We start from the raw sequence: 24,328 nt of genomic DNA, 5'->3' as shown, positions 1-24,328 counted from the left end.
AAGAACAAGGTCATTCTAAGACCACATCCCAAGTTTCTACCTAAACTACCCTCTTTGTTCCACCTAAACCAACCTATCCATCTTCCTGCATTCTTCCCTAAACCTCAGAAGAGGCATTCCATACTCTGGATGTCAGAAGGGCACAAGGCTTTTATCTCGAATGGACAAAACCATTTAGGAAGGCACCAAAGCTGTTTCTTTCTACTACGGAGAGATCTAAAGGAGACGCTATATCTAAGCGGAGACTCTCCAGATGGATTTCACAGTGCATTTATCTCTGCTACCGCCAACATGAACTACAACACCCACTGAGGGTTAGAACACATTCTACCAGTTTGCTGTCCACATTGGTAGCCTTCCTTAATAATGTACCTGTTACAGACATATGTAAAGCATCCACTTGGGCATAAGCCCATACAATAGAACCTCAGAGTTACAAACACCGGAGTTACGAACTGACCAGTCAACCACACACCTCATTTGGAACAGGAAGTACACAATCAGGCAGCAGCAGAGACCTCAAAAAAATGCAACTACAGTGTAGTACTGTGTTACATGTAAACCACTAAAAATATAAAGGGAAAGCAGCATTTTTCTTCTGCATAGTAAAGTTTCAAAGCTGTATGAAGGCAATGTTCAGCGGCAAACTTTTTAAAGAACCACCATAGCATTTTGTTCAGCGTTATGAACAACCTCCATTCCCAAGGTGTTTGTAACTGTGAGGCTCTACTGTAACATTCCTTCAACACTACGCGATTGAGCAGGACTCAACATCCGACGCTTTATTAGGCCACACGGTCTTATCACCGATCACAGACCCAGCTCTGAAGCCCCTCCTTTCCACTGAGGGGCACTGTTCTACAACCACTTGAAGTGGAGCACCCACAGGGACATCACTTGAAGAAGAAGAAGGTTACTCATATTGCGCAGTAACTGAGGTTCTTTGAGATACGCGCCGTTTGTGGCTGCTCCGCTACCCACCCTCCTCCACTGTACTGTGGAGTTCTAGTAAGGTCCTCTGTGGTAGAGAAGGAACTGACGGGGGGTTAGCCGCAAAGCCCTAGTTAATCGTTGCTACAGGCGTGAGACAGGGAGAGAGCATGTGCAGCACAACCAGGTAGTGCTGTTGAAATTCTCCGACTAGAGGTGCAGGGGCGCACAATCACCTGAAGTGGAGCACCCACAGGGACACACATCTCGAAGAACCTCAGTTACTGCACAAGGTGAGTAACCTTCTCTTAAGGGACCTTGTGTTTCTTCAGTAAATCACCCCTCAGGCTGAAACATGGTGAATAAACTCTCAGCCAAAGACAGATGTCTGCAGTAATTTATTTCTTGCTTTTCATAGTACTGCAGATTTACACTAATGTATCTGAGATCAGACCCTGGCCCACAGTGACTTGTGTCAGGGATACAGGACTTCTGATCTCCAGGCCTCTTTTGAAATCTGTACAGCGTTTGACAAATACAAACACAGCAAGGTTTGTGCTGTTGATAGTTATTTCAGTCTTGTTATGTAAGGCATTTATAATGCATGGGGGACTGAAGATAAAATTAATTACTATCTTGTATTTGATTATATGCAGATACTAAAGAAGACAGATCCCTTGAAAATATCTGAAATAATTTCACTTGTGTAAGTTAGGAAAAGCGTGAATTATATTCAGCTGATGAGATTCAATGGGATTTAACATCTTAGTCAGGAGTTAAACTAGGAGAACATAACTCTCCTCCAGGCCTGGATTCCCTGCCAGCTATAGTTGCAGACATAATGTTTGGGATGTTTTTATGAGTCACAGGTGTGAGCTACAGTACCTAGCATCTATTTACCCTATAACATCTTCGTCTGCATTCAAAAAACAGTGCCCTGAGGAGAGCAAAAAGGGAAAGGAAGAATTGCTTCTGCAGATATTCAGTAGACAGATTTGAGTATAAAGCATGGGCTTCTCACAAAAAGTGTGACTATCCCCCAGTCCACCTTTCCCTACCCTTAGGAAAGTTCCATGTTGACACAATCTTCCCTGGCCAGGAAATACTGGATACCACTTAGAGCGATGACCAGATAGGTCATTCAAAAGCAACATAAGGTAACATATACTCCTTATCCTAAGGACTAAGCAGGCTGCTGTCTAACTTTCTCAGCCCCACTTAGCTTGAGAAGCAAGAGACAAGTGTAGCACCAGACTCGGAACTTGCTTGGAGCCCCAGCTCACCTTTGTGATTTTTAAAAATATTGTTTCATTTCAGTCAGTGATTTCTGCCATCATCCTATTACATATTTCACTTGTCATGTCGGGCACCATGGAAAAGGCCATTGGTAGAAGCACTTCTGATTTCTCAAAGTGATATTTATCAATTGGCCATAGTCAGAACAATGAAGAAAATGTCAGTTTCTTTTACTTCTCTATTAAAGATCCCCTTTGGTCAGAACCAATTTACACTACTCAAGCTTTTCAAGTTGTGCTTTCTATTACAGGTGTTTTTTTCTCTTTCAAAACTCTATTTATATATTTTAAAACATGGGTCAAGGGAAATATCACTTCTTGTAATAACTATTATCTGTTTACATAATGTTACTAGAAATGCTATATACAGAGATATGATCCCTCCCCCCCAAATGAGAAGGAACTTGCCCTTCTGCCCACATTCTCCTCAATATAAATACTAGCCTGGCCCATAAATTCACTTCATCTTAACTGAGTTAAATAAAGTGAGCATTGTTGCTCAATTCCAGTTTGTCCTATGTTCCTAAAACCTCATGCTTCAGGGCTTCAGTTGGCCATCTGCAGGGGGTCAGAAAGAGATACCCCCCCATGTATTCTGGGGAAGATTTTGGTCTTTCTCTGAAGTAATACGGCTAAAGTTGGAACACAGGATGGGGTGGTCAGGGGTGAGGTGGCACGGAGCATTCTCCCTCTCAGGTGCTTGTGTGGCTGGTTCTTGCTCACATGCTCAGGATCTAAATGATCACCATATGTGGGGTCAGAAAAGAATTTTCCCCCAGACCAGATTGCCAGTAACTTTGGGGTTTTTTTCTTTCCTCTGCAGCATGTGGGTGCAGGTCTCTTGTCAATAATATCTAGCTATAGCTCAATCATTTCCCTGCCATTGCAGGGGTATCTGGCATTTGGGGCTCTTTGGTCTCTTCTCTTCTCTCCTGGAGACACACAATAGTCTAGTTTCCTGTGGGCTGTAATCTGATGGCCCCTTCTGGCTTTAAATTCTGTGATTAAACTCTGTGACTCTACTTGCTCCATCAGCATGCACTTCCTTTCTGTCACTGAGAGACCTAATGAGAAGTGTATTTCTTGGAACAGAATCTGTTCTCAGTTACAGCTCTGCCACCCCAGTGACTTTCGTGAGTGTTGAGGTCTCTCGGCACCCCACATGATTAGGCTTTGAGAACTTTAGTCATTAACATCAAGTTTTCTTCCTCCTGGATCTCCATAAAACTGTTTCAGATTTTCCTTCAGAGCAGATCTTCTTGCTTGGAGTGGGTGCAGACCTGTATTCCACTCCAGTGTGCTGGCATCTTGTGCACTGCAAATTGGAGACTTTTTGCCACTGTAGTACCCCTCGGGGCGGCACGCATGCTCTGTGCCTCCTCCTGGCTCCTCTCGAGGCTATATGAAGGTGGCACTTCCCTAAACCCTCTCATTTCCTTCTTACTGCCTGCGGCTTCGGTTGGAGCACCCCATGTTGGAATCTCCTCATGATTTCTCTGCTGAGTCACACTCGGGTGATTCGGTATTTCATAGTGTAAATCGTTTCTGGCAGTTAGCACCCATAGTTTGTTAGATTAGTTAGTTTATTTGTGTATTTAGTGGTACAGTTAGTTTGTATAGTTCTGGAGTGTAACCCAGGCTTTGGGCATTGCCTGTCCCTACCTGTGACCCCCACATATGCAACTTGTTGTGCCTCGGTGAGAACCGCATCAAGGAATAGTGAAGTATCTATTGTTCTGTTAAGAAAAGAATGCAGACCGCAAGAGATCTTCATCTAAAGCAGCATTTTGTTGGAACAGGCTGTGAGACCTGCCTTGACACGAGGACCCTGTTCCAACCACTCAGTTAACTGGTATCCTCTACCTCTGTGGGTGTTGGGGACAGACCCCGGGACTTTGATCAGTCATGGAGGCAGGAAAGAGGTCCATCATTATTTCACAGATCCCTCGTAAGAGGACTCATCAAATGGACCGGAGTGCCAGAAACTGAGGAGGGATTTATTCTCCTCTTCATCGAGACAGGACCTCACTGTCAACAAGACTGGTACCCAGAACAGACCTGTGTCTGCCCAGTATCAGGATGGAAGAATCCCAGTGCTGTGCCAGCGACTCCAGAGCCATCCGTGGGACTGCTGTCAAGTCTGGTCTCTACAGAAACTCCAGCACCATCGCTCTCAGTGCCATTGACCTGACAAGGTTACCTGGCAGCTTCAGACTTGCTTTGTCTAGCTGCCCTGGCATTCCTGCTAACTCAGGATATCAGTGAAGAGACGGTGCCCCAGGCTGTCTCAGGCCCTTCATTGTCTTCAGCTTTGGGGCAGAGATTGCCTTCAGCTCCAGGACCAATGAAGAGGCAGGCTCCGCCCGTTCTCTCACAGCACTGTCTACAAAACCAGCCTTGGTACCGGCGTCCTCCGCATCAGTAGCTACGTCAGAGTGGGGTCTGAATCTTGACCCCTCAGCACCAATAGGGGATCCGTCCTCTGTCCCGGACCCCATGCAAGGCTGTCTACGATGCCAACCAGAGTATCGATGTTACCTTTTCTGTGTTGTACAGTGGACAAGTCAGGTTTTCCAGAGGCCCTACTGGTTGGGCATCCACCACACCTAGTGATTATTCAGACAGTTCTTCTCACTCCAGGTCAGTGTCCTGAAACTCTTCTCGTTCCCCACATCAGCGAATGCAATCACATACACCATCCAAACACCCAGGGAGTAAGCACTGGTACTGAGAGAAGAGGCATTTCCGTAGCAGAGACAGACCTGCCTGGGCCACAATGTACTGGCCTTCCCGTTGTACCCCAGGCTGATAATCCCAGCCTGGGGGTGCTTCTCATTCACACAGATCCAGTTCTCTGCATACGTTGGATGTAAGATCCCCTTACCTGGGGAATGGCCTAAGCCATGGACCAGCCTGTTGTGGAAGTCCAGGACGACGTTCTTCCTCCTGGGCTATTCTCTGTGGTTAACCTTCTGCCTGAGAACAAACCCGTACCACAGGCGACACCTTTGGCTCCAGCAGCACTGCCAACACCCTCCCGGGACAATCTGGTGGCCCTGACTTTGGCCTCCCCAGTTCCAGGGGACTTCAAGTTCTTCCAGGAACTGCTCAGGAGAATGGCTGCAGTTCTGGGTATTTAAGCTGAGCTGGTACAAGAGAATACTCACAAATTGGTAGACATCCTCCAGGATTCAGCCCTGGGTGGTGTTGCCCCCTCTATCAATGGTGCTGTAAGGGACCCAGGGCGTAGGTTGTCTTGCCTGTAGCAGTCACAGCTGAGCTGAGGTCCGCCCTCCAGAGTTAGGAGTCTCCAAGGAATAGTTGGAGGAATTACAAGGCCAAGTCCCATAACCTGAGTCAGAGACGAGAGATCAGAGGTAGTACCAGGTTAGAACCGAGAGGCAGGAGTTGGGGTCAGAGTCAGGCTGGGGTCAGAGACCAGAGACCAGGGGCAGTACTGGGTTAGAACCGAGAGCCAGGAGTCGGGGTCAGAGCCAGGCTGGGGTCAGAGACTAGAGACCAGGAGCAGTACTGGGTTAGAACCGAGAGGCAGGAGTCGGGGTCAGAGTCAATCTAGGGTCAGACACCGGAGATCAGCAGCAGTACCGGGTTAGAATTGAGAAGCAGGAATCGGGGTCAGACTCAGGCCGGGGTCAGAGACCAGAGGCAGAACTGGGTCAGAACCGAGAGGCAGGAGTTGGGGTCAGAGTCAGGCCACGGACAGAGACCAGAGGCAGTAGTGAGTTAGAACTGGGGAGAGGCAGGAGTTGGGGTCAGAGTCAGGCTGCCATTGGAGACCAGAGGCAGTACTGGGCTAGAATCAGGAGTCAGGGTTGAAGTCAGGCTGGCATCAGAGACCAGAGATCAGGAGACAAGGCAAAGTCTGGTGTTGCAGCAGGGCAAAGTCTGTGTACTTAGCTAGATACCTTCCTGGGGCAACCACTGGGATTAAATTGGGGCTCTTGGCCAATCAGAGGGCCACAAGGACTGTCACTCTGGGTCTCGTGAGCAGTACTTCCTGCGGCCCCTAGTCTCCACTGGTTGTGCCTCTGCAGGCCTGGGTTCTAGTCCCCAGGTCCTCACATATGCCCTCTTATCAACAGCTAAATCTTTGTGGCACACGTCAGCATCACTAGCCCCAATAGCCAAGCAAACAGAAAAGCAATATTATGTCCCTTCCCAGAAGCTGGAGTGTGTCTATTTCACACCAAAACCCAAACTCATTAATTGTGGTTAATGCGAGGACACCATAAGGAAGATTTAATTCTACCCCAAAAGAAAAAGAACCTGAAAGACTGGACGCATTAGGTAGAAAATGTGTGCTACTGCTTCACTCCAGGAGAGAATAACAACCAGCAAGCTCTTTCAGTGGAAGGTGATGTCTAAATTCATGGACAAATTGCCAGACAACTCAAGAGAGAAGTTCAAAGCTTTCTTGACAAAGCGCTTGCTTGTGGCAAAAGACCTCACTACAATCTACTGTCAACATAATGTGTGATTCTTCCAGAGCGATGACCACTGCCATCATCAAGAGGAGGGCATCTTGGTTATTTAATTCCGGGATAGCACCAGATATCCAGCAAACCACTGAAATTCTGTCTTTTGATGGACAGTTTGTATTTCCTGACAAGCCAGATGAGGTGTTTCTCTTTTAAAGATTCATGAGTGACTCTCCGCTCCCTGGGGGTTTATCTTCCAGCCTCCAAGAAGCGTTAGTACAAGCCCCTGCAGCAATATTCAGATTATTTTCATGGACAGCTCTTCTGTCCTCCCAGATGATACTGTGCTTCTTGGAGTAGAGAGAGGCTTCAGAAAAGAAGGTCATCTAACATTACCACTAACACACCATGCTCTCAACTTCCTGTAGGGACACAACTCTTTGGACTTGTTTTTCGAGGACAGCATAGCAACCAACAATGATCTACACATCCCTTCTAAGTGTGAGGACAGATTATCCCACTTCCTCAGCCCATAGGAACAAATATCTTTAGACAAGTGGGTCCTAAGTACTATGGGTCTGGGATATTCAGTCCCATTCATTTCCACCCCTCCTCCCTACCCTCCTTCTCTGTCCCTTTTCAGGGACCCATCTCATGAGTCTGTGCTCCTTCAGGAGGGTCAAGCTCTCCTCACCTTGGGGGCACAGAGTAAGTTCCCCCAATCTTTTTCCTGATCTCCAAACACAAGAGTGGAACTGAGACTGTTCTGGATCCCTGGGCTCTCAACAAGTTCATCAAGCAAGTGAGATTGCGCCTGCTTACCCTAGCTTCAATCCTCCGTTCTCTAGATGGCAATGGTTGGTTGGCTGCCCTTGTTCTTTTAGACACATATTTCAGTATAGCTGTGTTACCCTGCCTCAGGAAATTCCTCAGACTTGTCATCATCAGTACATGGTACTCCCCTTTGGCCTGTCATCACCAAATGTGTGGTGGCCTTCTCTAGGAGGAACGGGATACATGTCTTCCCTTACCATGATGGTTGGCTGGTCCAGGGGTTCTCTCACAGTCAGGTCCATTGCCATCCATTGACTATATCATCCACCTGTTCAATCACCTTCATCTTATCCTGAACAGAGGAAAGTCTGCACTGATTCCTGCCCAGAGACTCGAGTTTGTTGGAGCACTACTGAGCGTGGTTAGGGTGGAACCACCTTAATGTAGCCTCAGGAAGGGCCATGAGGAGGTATAAGGCATATGCACTGTCTCAAGCAGTGGTAAAAAGTCTCCAGCTCGCAGTGCACAAGGCAGTACACACCTGAGCAGAATACACATCTGCACCCACATCTCGAAGAACAACTGTGACCCAACAGGTAAGTCTCCATTTTCTTTCTGTGTCTGACCTATTCCCCAGTGTCCCGTTGTTTGGGTTATATAACTCTGAGTCTCTTTGACGGCTCAACAGTGGCTGCACAGGTGCACAAGAGGACCGATGGTCTTTGTATATCATGTTACACGTGGCCAGACACAGTCCTATAGGCAAGTGCAGGCACTGCCCCCTGCTGGGGTGAATGTGAAAATGGAAGTCATTAAACCGGTCGGTAGAAGGAGCATACGCTCTGCCAATTGAATGGATGGTGCAGCTGCCACTACAGCATGAAAGAATTCCAGCTTAGTCGGTCTGAAGTACTCCTGAGGGCTCCCACTCCAGCACAGCCCCTTCCCTCTTCCCAGTGTGAGTCTCACAAGCCAATGTGGCTCTTAGTGAGCTCCCTCCTATAGAAAACTGCTTTCTAGCAACTCGTTTCCATGCGTGTTTGTCTGACATTTGTTTGTTTTTGAAGCAGAGGAAGTAGGTGAAGAAGAAGAGGAAAAGATGCAGAATGGCAAGGACAGAGGTAAAAGGATCTCAGCTGTAAAACACTTTTCCCATTTATTTCTGTGTCTGAGATTAGAGTGTGTCTGCAAAGTCTCCACTTCAGTGTGCCAAGCACTGCAGAGGTGTTCATGTAACGGCTTTGGGTTTGGGCAGTTTATGGAGGCTCCTTGTTGCTGTTACACCTCCTCCAGACACTCAGCTGGGCCCATCAGGCTTGTCTTTCTGTTCCTCTCGCTGCCCTGTTATGCGTTTGCTCTCTCCATTTCTGCCATTGCTTGGGACACTAGTAATGTCCAGGTTTCCATTGTCTCTGTATTCAGATGTATTGAAATATTTTCTTTCAGCAAGTGGCCATGTACAAGTATAAGCATGGCAGGAAAGGAGTTACTCTGAATGGTACAAGAGGAACTTTTAATGGTGTGAGGTTAGATATAGAAAATGGAGGCTGAATTATCAGGAAAGTTTCTGGAAATCGGGTGTGCGAGGCTGTGGAATTGTCACCCAAGGGAAGCAGAAAAGCCTTGTGGGTTGAGGCATTTAAAACATGTCTGGACACAGTGTTCAGCAATATTCTGCTGAGAACAATCCTGCACAGGCGGCAAAATGAGGCCTCTTACAGTAGGTCTAATCCCATGATTCTAAGTGTAGCTAGAATTAATCCTCCCCAGGCAGCTCTTCCTCTGGCTTCTAAGGATGTGGAAGTAACGTGGGGCTGTCACAACATTGTTGTGCGGGTGGACCAATGATCCCCTATCCAACAGGGCTCAGGAGAAAGAAAACCCAAGCGAGCGGTGTGGGGAGTGGAATACCAGTCACTGGACTTTGGTTTGGGGGTTTCACCTGTGCCTTCCTCAAATGACTGAACAGAAAACCCCTTATCCTGGTGTAGCCATGGGTGTTTGGGTGAAGGTATTTGCCACCACCTCTTCTTCCCTCTTTGCCAGGAAAGGAATTTACAGTAGTTGCACTGAGTCCCGATTGCACTGAGGTTCTTCAGTTCAGGCTGTGCCCCTAAGTGTGACACTGATTTGCTTGTGGAGCTGATTGCTCGCACTTTCCACATTTAAATTAAGGTTGGACAAAGAGATTTGGATTAGACAAGTATCAGTCCAAACATTCATGTCTCACCTGAGACAAATCTTTGCTGAGCTTTGACAATGTTGGATTTTTATTCTTTATCATTCCGTGCACCTCTTCACTTCCTGCTTCTGGCTGGGATGACATTTCACACAAGAGACTGTTCTCACAAGATCTCCAGGCCAAATAGGTACTGAGAAGGTGTGACCCTTTCTCAGGGCACCCAGGATTGAGAGTCACCTTGTTACCTCCTTTCTCCAGCGTGAGGGACTTTTTCTTATGGTAGCTGGGTGTCACCTCTTGTACAGCACCAGCCTTTAAACCATTCAGACACTGTCCTCAGGACTCTGTCAGGCCTATCTTGCTTTGCAGACTGCCTTAGACGCACCCAAATCCCTGCGCCTCTCATGAAGAGCATTCCCCTGCAGCATCCAGCCCCTGTCACTGGACGCTCACAGAAATTACCAAGTAAGCTGCCTCCCAAAGAGAGATACACAGCTGGAAGATTATGATTCAGGTTTCACATTTTATGTCAACACAGCACTGTAATCTATGTATAGTAAAAACAAATATATTTATCAGCTGTGTTACAGGAGGGCCAGGGAGCAGTGGTAGAGGGGAAATATATAAGCCCTAGGCTAATTAAGGTGTGGTTCCCTGTAGACTAGGGAGGGTTGCTACAGGTTAAGTGGAGCACCTGCAGTCAATTAAGCCCTGTCAGGAACCTAATAAAACCCCCTGCTTCAGGCAGTCACGGGAGGAGGAGGAAGGAGAGAGGGACTGGAGCTTGGAGGTGTGTTGTAAGATTTGAAAAACCAGAGAACCGAAGTCAGGGAGACCCTGCCCCGGCAGGCGAGGGAGACTCCCTCCCACAGTGTCTAAGGACCAAAGGTTCCCCACCCAAAGGGGAAGAGGGTAAGAACCCGCGGGGGTTGAGAGGGGCTGGGACTCAGAGTGAGGAGCAAACCCAGACCCCTCCCCCACTTCCCTCCTCTACCACCTTCCCAGGCCACTAGCGGGGACCTCAGTGGCCCAAGAGCAGGGGCAAGAGGTGGCGTCTTAGCCCCCCTGCCAAGAAAAGCGCAGGACCCACCATACTAACATCGGCCATCTTGCCACACAACAAAGAACAGAGAGTCACAGATTCAAGTTAGTATTGAGTAAGAATAATGGAAACAGAAATGGTTACAAACACAACAGAAGTGTAACACTCATTCTAGAGACTACGGGCTTGTCTACCCTTAAAACTCTGCACCAGCACCGCTGCACTGCTGCAGCACTTCAGTGTAGACACTACCTATGCCAACAGGAAGGGCTCTCCCATGGGCGTAGGTAATCCACCTCCCTGAGAGGCAGTAGCTAGATCGACGGAATAACTGCACAGGGTCTTAGGTTGACTTAATTGCACTAATCAGGGGTGTGGATTTTTCACATCCCTGACCAACTTAGTTAACAGACCTAATTTGCTAGTGTAGACCAAGTCTAAGACTTAGTAGACCACAACCCTTGTCTAATGTAGTTTCTCACCCTCAAAGTCTCTGTGCAGAGTTTACTGGTTTTCATTGAATCCAGGATCCATTCCTTCCCAAACCATCCCCCTCTGCCAAGGGTGTGCTCAGTGAAATGGATAACCATGTCCTTTTGCTTCTCCGTATATTTCCCAAAGGCCGTTCTCCTTGTTCCCAGAGTCAGGGTAACTGCCTGGGGTTCATACTCTGGGGTGCTCACCTGTTGAGTTTGCATCCCTCATTAACCTGTTTTTCCTGTTGACTCAACATTGAAATGGGGCTTCCTTTGTGTCGTCTTTACAACGCTTAATTTACCTCAGAGACCGGGATAGCTGAAGAGACATGCTTTTGTCTGGCAGATGACCTGTTCATCCACTCTGCCTTGTTACAGACTTGAAAGCATAATTTTTATACACAAGCAAAGAAGATTCCTTGTATAATGTCAGTATATACATTTCATAGTAATATTATAAGCAGTGTGGTGTTGGCTTTAGTTTGATACCTCACAAGACACTTGGGTAAATACTCTGAAAGCAGTGTCAGGTGTAGTGAGTTTGTCAGGCCTGATAGGAGTTGCTGTTACAGAATAGTGAACCCTTTGCCAGTTGGTATTGTGGGGGTTTTAGGGTTACAGGAGCAGCCAGATGTTTGGGGCTTCTCTGACTCCTCTGAAGTTTGCCCATCACTAGTTGAAATGATAGGCTTGTTTGGGCTTTTGGGTTTTCTTTTACTAGCAATAACACATCTGACTTCAGTGAAATCAACAGTTTTTGAAGGTAATATCGTGTTGGCTTTAAATCATACAAGGCTCTTATCCCTAGAATCTTTTTCTTTAATTAGATATTTTGGATGCTTATTAGATGTTCACTCTCTTTTTCCAAATGTGTAATGTACCTTGCATGGAAAATAGGGGGAAGAGAGGGAGTTTGAAGATTCTTATGAGTCATCACTGAACAGTAAGAAGTAGTTGTTTGAGTCCACCAGCAGTAATCTGTTTCATTTACCCTACATTCGCTAATCTTTTTTAAATCTGTGCATGTATTTCTAGCATGCCAGTTACTGCAGTAACTTCTAGGTACCATTTTTGCCTATGCCTTCAGTACACAATGAACTCTCGGCTAATGTTTGAACTGACTTTGCCAATACATAATTCCCAGTCCTTCTTGACTTGCTGGGCTACCATTAGAGAGACAAGGTCAATGAGGTAATATTTTTTATTGGACTTTTGTTGGTGAGAGAGACAAGCTTTCAAGCCACACAGAGCTCTTCTTCTGGTCTGGGGAAGGAACTCCCCGCATCACAGCAAAATGCAAGGTGAAACAGATTGTTTAACATAAGTCGTTAGCATCTATTGTAAGAAACCGTTCAAGGTAGAGTCACAGGAGAAAAAGAGGGGGTTGGTGGGTTACAGATTGTTGTAATAGACCATATATCTAGTGTCTCTGTTCTGTCCATGATTTTTAGTGTCTAGCAGAGTAATGAATTTAAGCTCCCAGGCTTGTCTTTTGAGAGTGTTGTGCAGGTTTTCTTTGAGGATGAGGCCTGAGAGGTCAGATATAGAGTGATCGCTTTGTGAAAAGTGTTCACCCACAGGGGATAGGGAGTTTTTGTCTTATCATTTTCCCGTGTGAGTTCACTTGAGAGCAGAGTGATTGTCTGGTTTCACCCACATAGTTCTTATTGAGGGATTTAGTGCGCTGGATGAGGTATATCACATGTTGTGATAGGCATGTGTAGGACCCATGGATTTTGAAAAGTATGCAGTGTGAGGTGCTGATCGTTGTAGAACTGGAGAAATGTCTGCAGGTTTTGCATCTGTTGTTCTGACAGGGTCTGGTGTCACTTTGAATTGGTGTCCTTGTCTGTGGGGAGCTTGTTTCTGATGATGAGCTTGGAGGGGTTGGGGGTTGTTTAAAGGCCAGAAGTAGGGGTTCAGGAAAGTTTTCTTTCAGAATGGGGTCCCCGTCGCATATGAGTTGTAGTTGTTCGATGATACTGAGTCTGGGCTCCAGTGTGAGGTGGCAGGTGACCACCAGTAGTGTGAGGTCAGAGGGGCTTTAGGGAGTTGTCCACTGACTTGCAAATATTTGAGGCAGGCAGCTATGCTGTCATTGTGAGGGACAATGGTGTATTGGGAAGTGACATCCATGGTGGTGAGGATGGTGTTCTGAGGGATGCTGTTAATTTTGCAGAGTTTGAGGAGGAAGTCGGTTGTGTCCTGGAGGTAGTTGGCCCTTTGTGTGGTGAGTAGTTTGAGGATGGTTTCTATGAGTCCTGATATTCCTTCAGTCAGAGTGCCGTGGCCAGATACAATGGGTCTGCCAGGATTCCCTGGCTTGTGTATGTTGGGAGCATGTCGAAGGTCCCTGGGTGAGTTTGTGGGGGATGTGTTTGTAGAGTTTCTCTTGGAGTTGTTTGTGGGAAGGTTTTGATGACATCCATAAGTTCCTGGGTAAATTGTGGTGTGGGGTCTTCTCTAAATTCTTCATAGTAGGCAGTATTGGACAGCTGTGGGTTGGCCTTGTTAATGTAGTCATCACGATTGATAAATACAGTGGAACCCCCTTTGTCTGCTGCTTTGATCACTGTCCAGTGGTTAGATTTCAGGGACCTCATGGCTGTCCTCTCTGCAATGGAGAGATTATGGTGGATGTGATGTTTGTTAAGGATTTCGCAGTCAAAGGAAACCTGCACAACACTTTCAAAAGATGAGCCTGGCAACTTAAATTCATTACTCTGCTAGATACTAAAAATCATGGACTGAACAGAGACACTGGATATATGGCTTATTACAACGATCTGTAGCTCTCTGACCCCCTTTTTCTCCTATGACTGCAGAGGTGTTAATGGGCCATGCCTGTTCCTGCCCAGCTGAACCTGCTTGCCCTCAATTCCCTGCTTCCTGGCTCTTCCTGCAGGTGCAGTTAATAGGTCTACCTGGCCACCTTAGCCCCTTCCAGTCCTGTGTGGGGTGAACACGCACCCAGGCGTGAGAGTTTGGCCAGCAGTATTTGATGAGCACATGCCTGCGCCCTAGATGTCCTGGTGATAGTTAGTCTTTTGTACAGTTAGTTAGTACTGTTAGTCTTTTTGCTACTGGCACCAAAAAAAACAAACATTTTAAAATCAGATATTTAGTTTTTAAGCCAGGACCACCTCTATCCCTACTCCCCACAGAGGATCTCTAATACGATGTCAGAACCAAAATCCTTAGGGTTCAAAACGTGAAGCTTCAATGACGTTTAAAGATGGGCATTCCCAATGCTTGTTTTCTCTTGGAGAGGGACATGTCCCGGAGCCAGTGGTCCATAAGTTGCTCCTACTGAAAACAAACTCCTAAAGCTAGAGAAGTCTACCTAAAATTGTTCCTCCTCAGACCCTGAAAGGAAAGATGCAGCTAAACATCAGTCCTCCCATAGTTTCTCTCCAGGGGCACACAGAGAGCTGAGATTCCACCCCAGGCACTTGGGCTCCATAAAACAGTGCCATTGGTTCTTCGTATGTCATTCTCCATTTGATTAAAGAATCATAGAATATCAGGGTTGGAAGGGACCTCAGGAGGTCATGTAGTCCAACCTCCTGCTCAAAGCAGGACCAATCCCCAATTAAATCATCCCAGCCAGGGCTTTGTCAAGGCCACCGTCAAAAGACGGCATTGGCCACCGTCAAAAGACAGGACACTGGGCTAGATGGACCTTTGGTCTGACGCAGTGTGACTGTTCTTATGTCCCCTGTTGGAGCCCTTAGTAAACTGTTCCCTACACCACTTACCAATGAAGGCTACCTTTTAAAATAACTTTTTACACCAGCTCGAAGGGTAGGGGAGAGAACCTTGTGGTGGGTCCCTGTTATATCATGTCTCATAAGGACAGGGTCATCCTTAGGCCTCATCCCATGTTCCTGCCTGCGGTAGTTTGGAGTTCCACAAGAACCAATTTATTCATATCCCATTTTTATTCCCTAACACTCACTCAATTCCAGGGGAAGCTAAACATCATGAAATAGTAGTAAGGGCATTATTGTACTAATCATACTACCCTAACAAGATGAAGTCATGTAGGAGCACAGCTAGACTTTGACACCTTGTAGCCTGTGCAGATAGGATATAAGGCAGTATCCTCTCAGAAATTCTCTAAATGGGTCTCCACATGTATAAGAACATGTTACGACTTTTCCAAATTAGAGCAACCTCCTCATGTTGGAACTCATTCCCCTAGAGCTCAGGCAGCCTCTGTTTCCTGTTTGAAGAATGTCCCTATTTCCGAAATCTATAGAGCAGCTACATGTATATCAGTTCTACATTCACAAGATGCTGTTCTTTGGTAGAGACTTCCAAATTGGATGTCCGCTTTAGTAGCGCTGTCCTGAAGTCACTGGTTAAGTAGGACTCCTATTACCCACCTCTAAGCAAACAGTACACAAGAACATAAAAACGGCCACACTGGGTCAGTCCAAAGGTCCATCTAGCCCAGTATCCTGTCTTCTGACAGTGGCCAAGGTCAGGTGCCCCAGAGGGAATGAACAGAACAGGGAATCATCAAGTGATCCATCCCCTGTTGCTCATTCCCAGCTTCTGGCAAACAGAGGCTAGGGACACTATCCCTGCCCAGCCTGGCTGATAGTCATTGATGGACCTCTCCTCCATGAACTTATCTAGTTCTTTTTTGAACCCTATTATAGTCTTGGCCTTCACAACATCCTCTGGCAAGGAGTTCAACAGGTTGACTGTGCAGTGTGTGGGGAAAAAAACACTTCCTTTTGTTTGTTTTAAATCTGCTGCCTATTAATTTCATTTGGTGACCCCTAGTTCTTGTGGTATGAGAAGGAGTAAATAACACTTCTTCCTTATTCACTTTCTCCACACCAACCATGATTTTATAGACCTCTATCGAATCCACCCTTAGTCATCTCTTTCCAAGCTGAAAAGTCCCAGTCTTATCAATCGCTCCTCACATGGCAGCTGTTCCATACCCCTAATCATTTTGTTGCCCTTTTCTGAACCTTTTCCAATTCCAATATATCTTTTTTTAAAAGGGGCGACCAAATCTGCACACAGTATTCAAGATGGGGAGTACCATGAATTTATAACTGTTTGTTAGTCACCAAGAGTAGAATTCATGTGGACAATCACGCAAAGAAGAAAGAATGGTTACTTACCTTTGATAACTCGTTCTCCAAGATATGTTGTCCACAAAGATTCCACAACCCACCCTCCTTCTCTGCTACTATGGAGTCCTACTCCTCTGGGATTCTGTATTGGTGAGGTAACTGAGGGGCTGTTAGGTCTGTTCTTCCCTTTATGCTCTCGGGTGGGGGTGGTGAGGACATCTAGGGTGCAGGTCTGGCCCCAATGGACACTGCCAGCCAAAATAATGTGATCTCTTGTGCATGGAGTGCACATAGAGTGGAATCCATGTAGACAACGCATCTTGAAGAAAGACAATTACTATAAGGTAAGTAACTGTTCTTTACCTTCCATACCCCAAAGGAGTTTGAGAGACTTAATTCATTGTCTGTAAAGTTTGCATTCCTGGGATGAGAGGTGCCCTATAAGTGCAACATTGGTTGGGTTTTTTTTTTTTTTCATTTTGTTGCAGTCAGTTACCTGCCTTATAAATTTCCCCCTCCTCCCCCTCTCCCCATGTGTTGCAGGTTAGATGGAAGAACCCAGACTGTACAGTAATTCAAGTAAGTATGGGGATCTTTCTTCTTCCCAAAGACCCTGCTCCATTCATGCTGCTGTAACGGATATGACTGACTCTCTCATAACCTGACATTGTTCTTTTCCTTATTTATATTCATGTACAAGATGGAGAATATTCCCCATTGGTCTGTTACTGCACATCCTCTTTAAAGTATCAGGTTTTCACTCTAAAACCCAATCATGATTCCATTTAAATTAGTGGGAAAACTTCTATTAACTTCAGTGAGAGCAGGTTGAGGATCATTATTCTCTTATTGTTCGTGCTGTGGGAGCACTTAGAGGCTTAGGTCAGGCAACAGGACCCATTGCTCTAGTTACCTGTACAAACATGCAGTAAAAATACAGTTCCTAACCCAGAGAGCTCACAATCTAGCTTATAAAAGGACATCACAGGTGGTGGGGAAGGGTGTGATAACCGTAACAGTAAAAGACTGGATCCTGTGTTGATGATGCCCCTGAAAAACCTGAATAAGATCTTTATCTTCCCCCATGTGAAAAGCCTGTAGGAGGTCATCACATGATATTTGGCATACCCACAAAAGGTGATCTTTCACCATGTTCAGTGAGGAAAGGGGAGAACTTCTGTAGCAGAGAAACATCACCTGGGAGACACACATCATAATCCAGAAGCGGTTAGCTCAGGGGACTGGGAATGGGATATGCAGTCTTTCATTTCCAGGTTTCTGTTTCCAGGCCACACCAGGTCAGAGGACTAGAGCTATGAGAAGTGGGCAGGAGAAAAACAGACTTTATCTTCTAAGTTAGCAGTTCAAACTCAGCCCATGTACATAGTGGGCCCAAGTCCTTAACATCTGTTCAGTGGGCTGTGTGAAAAAAGTTTCTCAATCCACACAGCAAAACCAAAATTGTCATCTAAGGTGACTTGCAACGGGAGAAAAATGGGGCCTGTGCATTTTTGGGGGGTTGGGGTTTTTATATGGATTAAGGCAGCCTGAGAGCAGCGGAGGATTCTGGGGAAGAGGAGGGTTGTTTTTACATTAGAAATTCAGCTCCTGTTTAGCCTGGGAACGTGTCTGGTAACTGGAGAGTTATCACAAGGTTGAAAGTCGAGCAGTGGTGAGGGGAGGGGATTGTTAACCAGACTGCTTAAAAACACTTTTTGTTTGTTTTTGTTAATACCTAATTACTTACAATGATTAGCTACCATTTTGGAGAGAAGAACATCTCTGTTAAAGATTCAACACCTTCAACCATCCGTGTAAAGTTGAACGCTAACAATCCTCTGCAGCCCCCAACAGGTCCTCCAGCAAACCTGGGAAGGACCAGAGCTGACATTCCTGGCATTGCTAAATTAAAAAACAAATAGAAATATACCAACCAGCCCCCTTCCAGGCTTTCTGTGTCCTTCGTGGTGACTCAAAAAAGGACCCAAGCCCTTTTTAAAGAAGAATAAATTACAAGTCACCTTTAAAATCTAGTTGTTCTCCTTCAAGTGGCCTCTGCACATTCCCACGTGTGCGATCAAGGTACCTATGCCATGAGCTTCTGGAATCTTCTGGTGAGCGGTGTTGTTGCTGTTCCCTGCCCCTCATGAAGGCTCCTGAGGGTGTAAATCCAGTTCCATTCTGTCTGGCCACGCAAAGTTCAGTGGGCTCCGATCCCACCCAGTGTCCTCGACGATTCCCTTGTTGGTTTTTCTTCTTTCTGCCCCTTGGAAGCTGTTTATGTTTGCAGTTAGATTGGCAGTTAGTCAGGCTTTGTATAAAAGAGAGGAGGAAAGTCCATGCAACAGGGGCAACGTCAGGACCTTCAAAGGCTGGAGAGCTGCCTCGCCCCCTTGCTGACAGGGACTTCTCTTCGGACTGTTGTCTAAGGCTGGTTTCTGTAAGAAACTGGCATAGATGGCAGGTCTCTGGATCTATCCTGGTCAGCTAAGTCCGGTGCCAAGGATCCAGCACACTTCGACTCTGACCTAGTGTAGTACTGAGGACCTGGCACTGCTGACTGGAGAATTCACACTCCCCATCCCAGTTTCCCCAGTTCATGACAGTCCTAGAGTAGGAATTCTGGTACTAGGAGGGAACTGAAGAGTGGTTGGACCCACTTCCAGGGGTGGGGGTGAGTGGCCCCAACAGACACTGCTTGCCAGAAGATTCTGGAAGCTCACAGTATAGAAACCGTGATCCCATGAATGTGAATGTGCAGAACTCCAGTTACTGGTAAGTAACTGTCATTTCCTTACAACATATGCACAAGTTTGAATTATGCTGTCCATATGGAAAGTGTTTCTCACTAACTGTTGTGTGTATTTCCAATGGCACAGGCACAGAGGGTTATGAAGCGAGCTCATGTTCTAACGAAGTCTCCACATCCTTTGGAAGAGGCATGTTTCAACTGATACATACACCATTGTGCAACTGTGAAAGATCACAACCAACCACCTGCTGTAAGGGAAGGGAAAGCAGCTTTCTTTTAACTGACTGAAGCGCTTTCCCTCTGGGCATTTTCCTCTTAGATTATTGCATGTACTATTTTCATAGGTGTTTGCCAATGCTAATCGGACAATGCCCCATCAAAAATTCAACAAAGCGTTTTTATGGAAGGTTTCAAAAGAAAACTGTTCTCTTGTAAAGTGCACTGATCTCTTCTGATTTCCTACCCGAGCAGTGTCATCTCATCATGCGCTGGTGGTTTCACTCATGACCTTTGATCTTGGATGTGCATGTAAAATGGATTTTAAACCGTTTGAGTTTTCCTGTGTGTAATACAAAGGGAACTCTGAGTACAAATCCTTTAAAAACACACACTTTCTAAAAATACCACTCTGTCTATTAATGTTTGGTTGCCATAGTGTTTGATACTGCATGTCATTCTGAGAGTAAATGACAGGGCATGCCAAGAGTAGAGGAATGCAGAGCAAGGAGAGGGGAATGGCTGTAATTAGGACCATAAAACTTGGATGAGATGCCTCCTGGGGATTCCCAACTCTGTGTATTTTTCGTTTAGACTCTGTTAAAAATTACTTGAATGGTTCTTGGCAAGCAAGGGAATTCAGGGATGACCACTGCTAGGTTCAGATTAGTGCCTGCACATTCATTTGCAAGAAGCAAGTATATTTTTATTTAAATTTAAGGAGAAATAACAACGTTGTGTAGTCGGAGGTTTGAAACTCACTACTACCTGGATCCTTGCTAGACTCTAGTTTTGTAGCTACTTAGAAAACATTGTAATCAGTTCCAATCACTAGTGATTTTATTTTATTTTACTTTTTTCTTGGTGCTTAGGAATGTTATTTTTAGCAGAAGAGCTGAGTGCCCTAATGCATCTATAAATATTTATCAAGGGCGATGAATGGAATGGAGTGATAAACCCTGAAACCAACTCCCAGCTTTTCTCCCTGTCTCATCCGAGATGCAATGCTGGTTCTGGGAGGAAAGTGCTCGTTAGGTACCTATAACTCTTTGGGGGAGAGAAAATAAACATACATGGTGGCCACAGGTTTAGTCAAATATAAATATTGTGAATGAGCTGTCAAGAAGGAAAGAAAAGTGAGGATAACCTGGTTCAGTGTGTTAGCTTTAGCCTGCCAAACACCACACACTTGGAAGGGTTCGTGGCTGTCTTTGTACGCTTTCAGTATGATTAGCTGAATCGTTACCCAGACATTACTCTGATTGCGGCTATACAGATGCAAGAAAGGGATGTGTGTGCTGGAATTTTAAAGGATGAAAGTTTTGCTAGTGGCCTGCTCAAGGACCTGCCGGTATAGACAGGAGGCCATCGGGGCTTAGAGACATTCTGACTGTGGCTTCATCGTATCTTCACTGTGGACCCTCTTTTTTGTCCTTGATTTTCATGCACTTCTTCCCCTACTTACCACCTTGATGCCGAAGGTCAGATTAGTAAAATGCTGGCATCTGATAAGGGGGGAAGGGATAGCTCAGTGGTTTGAGCATTGGTCTGCTAAACCCAGGGTTGTGAGCTCAATCCTTGAGAGGGCCATTTAGGGATCTGGGGCAAAAATTGGGGATTGGTCCTGCTTTGAGCAGGGGGTTAGACTAGATGACTTGCTGAGGTCCCTTCCAACCCTGATATTCTATGATTCTAAGTTTCCATTGCTCCAACTGTGAATGGACCAGCAACAGCATCAAGTACCTGGGATCACTCTGTCACACCCACCAAGCCTGCTTTCAGACAGGCAAAGGTCCTCTTGACATTTAACTTCAATAACCACTGCCAAAGCTGTGTGCGGAAATCTTTGTGGAAGGAAATATGAATTGTGAACTAGAATAGGCCTTGGTGGATGCTGAAGATAAGCTGGAAATAGGCAGTATGTGGTACAGTAAGTCTGGGAGAGGAGTAGGTGAAAGTTTTTGCCTTTAGGATGTTCCAAATGAAAACATATGTTTTTCTCCCCTAAATGAGAAATCTGGGTCAGAGTTACAGTGGAAGGGGAGACGCTGTACATCAGCCAGTGACTATGATTTACAGCTTTTCTAGACAGACAAGGTGGGTGAGGGGATATCTTTTATTGGACCGACTTCTGTTGGTGAGAGAGAAGCTTTCAAGCTAGTACCACACCCACCATGTCTAATATCCTGGGACCGACATGGCTACAACAACAGTGCATACTGCAGCTTTTCTGTCACATGATTACAGCATGAAAGCAAGGTACATGGACAAACCAAATAGCTGCTCGTTCTTTTTTTAAGTTTTTCCTTTTTATTCATTTTCCACCACCTCACTTTTTTTGCCACCATTAGTCTAATATTTAGAGGCTGAAACTTCCACTCTAGCTGGTAGTTTTTGCAGCTCTTGGAGGTGAATACACTTCTCCCTACAAGAAAGGGACTATCTGTCCCTATAGGCTGTCTACACTGTAACAGATCTACATGACAGTGGTTAAAACAGCAGTGGTTGCCACCACCTTATCTACACTGGGGCTCTCACCAGTAGAGTTGAACTAGTGGTAACTGTGGTGGGAAATATCCTAGTACAGATAAGGCCCTAGTGTGTGCAAGCTGGGAGATGAGGTAACTATAGTATGATGATGGTGATGCTACATATCTATAGCACCCTCCATCCCGAAGGACAGGCAGGGTGCTTTGATCACAGGTTGCAGATAGCGAGAGGTTGTGATAACCCCCCTTCAGTGGAATAGCGATTGAGCAGCACAGAGCAGCACCACCAGGACCAAAGGCACTTCCTTAGTTTTGTTGTTTGCTGCCTACTATAAAAGGAGGAGCATTTCCTCTATCAAAGTTCCAGGAAGCTAATTTCACTTGCCCACAGACATTACAATACAATGATCACGTCTTAGCCTGTTGTAAGCTCAGCTAAGGAACCTGTGACAGCATTTTCTGTATCAGACGATTAGAGAGTTGGCTTACTCTTCTCTTTACGCTGAACTCTGTGATTGAATAGGCAAGCTCCACTGTGCAGTGAAACACGTCATTTCTGCAGAAAGCTGTGGCATCTGCTTTTTGTTCGTATAACTCTTGACAGGATCAATGGGCTTTTACAGCCAGAGACAGTGCATAGTCTGTGTATATTAATTGTGACCCTGTGTGCCATGCTTCTGGATTACCTCACCCACAGTGCCATATATTTTAGTCTACAAAGCATTCAGCAAATGCTTCATATTATTGTAATGAGGGGGTCTGCAGGTTGATTTTCAGTTATACTGTAAGCCTGTCTTACATGATGTGATACTGAGAGGATGTCATTGGTTTACCTGACCACCTCTTGCACAGAAGCCATTTGTATGTCACTCTCATGCTAGAGTAGCTGGGAAAACATGGCTTTTTTCCCCAAGCACCTTACAATTTTAATTCTCCCTCAAGTAGGAATGGTGAACTGGGGAATTAAGTGTCAGGAAGCAGAGCACCAATGGGTCATTTACAAACTCCAAGGCCATTTCCCCATGTGTGATCATTAAGGCCTAAACTTCAGTTACATTTGTCCTCATTAACCTGGTACACTCCCGGGAGCTTCACTGCCATTTGTGCTGAGTCCGGAACAAGGTTTGCATCCAGCCTTATCCTGTTGCCGTAGTGCTGCTAGGGAGCACTAGCCAGCAATTCCTAAAGAGAACCTGGCGAGGAGGCTGCAGAGCAACCTTGTGATATTGCCAGTTGTCATGACCTGTCACACAGGAATATCTCTGAGGGGACCTGGAGCTCTGCGTCCTGCTCATTGGTACTCAGTACTCAGACCTTTGGTGAGCCCTCCTAGCGACCTTCCAGCCACTTTGCTCTCCCTTCACTCTGCCGTGGAGATGAGACTGCTCCAAATGCCTGTCTCCTGATGGCATGAGGAGCTCAGGGGAAGGAGGAAGCTTTGAATGTGACTAAATGGGTACCGTTGCCCAGAGCTTTTGGGAACCCCTGCAGCATGTCATCATGAGAGAACTTATGTCAGGACTTGTGTGCATGGCAAGTTACTAGGCGGCAGGCCAGGGTGTGAATCTTCAGCACACCAGCTTGCCACACTCAGGGACATGGCTTCAGCGCAGTGAAAGTCCCTGTGCTGGAGTAGCGCCCACACTGGACGTTGCTGTGCGGCAAGCTGGAGTGCGGTAGATTCACCCGGTGGCTTGCCGTGCAGTAACTCGTTGGGTAGACGAGCCCTTGGTGAGCACAGCGTAATTCCTGTGTGATGTGCCATGACACCTGAGATAGCTCTGCACTCCCCAATGCAGAGCACGTGCTGTGGTGACATGACATGCCGTTATGTGGAAGAAAATAACTCACACGTGCTAACGTTGGAAACTCTGCTTATAAACTATGGTTTGCCTTGCAGTAACTGCCTTAACGCCCCTGGGATCAACCTTCCAGGCCAGGCTTTAATATATTTTACAGGGCTGTCTTCTCTGGCCTTGCTTTACCCCACGCTAGTCACACATGCCCGCACGCTTTACTAAGTCGGTTTCTAACATGTCAGCGAAAACAGCACTGTCCTACCCATCTGTGCTAGTCCTCACTGGATTCAAAATTTAACCTTTGGAGACTGGGTGACATTCTTCTCTGCTACACCAGATCAACTCCATCCAGGTCAGTGGAGTAGTAGCCATGTAATAGAGCTAATTCTGATCCTGCGTGTAATATAGAGACCCTATAGAACTCTAGCAGGCCACACAGATGCGGCATTGATACTGATGTAATGAACTGCAGTCAAGCAGGTATCGCCCACACTCTGCCCTCTGGCCCATCTCTGCTGGGACACCTTCAGACATTCCACACCCCTGAGCGGCTTCAAAAGGCTGCCATTGGGAAAAAATGCACCAAAGAGATGTTTCCTTTTTTCCTTCAGGTGTGGAGCTTTTTCTGCACATGTTCCTGTACACTTTTTCCTGGATGTGTAATAACATCAGAGTCATGAGCAAAAGATACAGGGCCTGATACAAAGCCCATTGAAGTCAACGGGAGGCTTTGCATTACCTTCAGTAGGCTTTGATCAGGCCCATTGTGCAAAGCCACATTGCTCATTAACGTGCAGTATCGCCATGGCTCTGGCTAGGTACTCAGGAGAAGAGAGAC

The 24,328-nt window shown here is 46.1% G+C and overlaps 1 protein-coding gene across 1 annotated transcript in view; it reads left to right on the top strand.

Annotated features, from left to right (window-relative positions):
- The window catches only part of DTNB (dystrobrevin beta), a 375,219-nt gene extending 355,610 nt beyond the window's left edge, over positions 1-19,609 (top strand). The window contains exons 21-23 of the mRNA XM_077812270.1: positions 8,506-8,559; positions 16,778-16,813; positions 19,114-19,609. Of these exons, the coding sequence (XP_077668396.1) occupies positions 8,506-8,559; positions 16,778-16,782 (59 nt within the window). The 3' untranslated portion in view covers positions 16,783-16,813; positions 19,114-19,609. The remainder of the gene's footprint in view (positions 1-8,505; positions 8,560-16,777; positions 16,814-19,113) is intronic.
- The last annotated feature ends 4,719 nt before the right edge of the window (positions 19,610-24,328 follow it).

Source organism: Eretmochelys imbricata, chromosome 3, assembly GCF_965152235.1.
Source record: "Eretmochelys imbricata isolate rEreImb1 chromosome 3, rEreImb1.hap1, whole genome shotgun sequence".
NCBI classification, from domain to species: domain Eukaryota; kingdom Metazoa; phylum Chordata; order Testudines; family Cheloniidae; genus Eretmochelys; species Eretmochelys imbricata.
The sequence above is the reverse complement of the archived record's forward strand: the minus strand, read 5'-3'. Positions and strand labels throughout refer to the sequence as shown.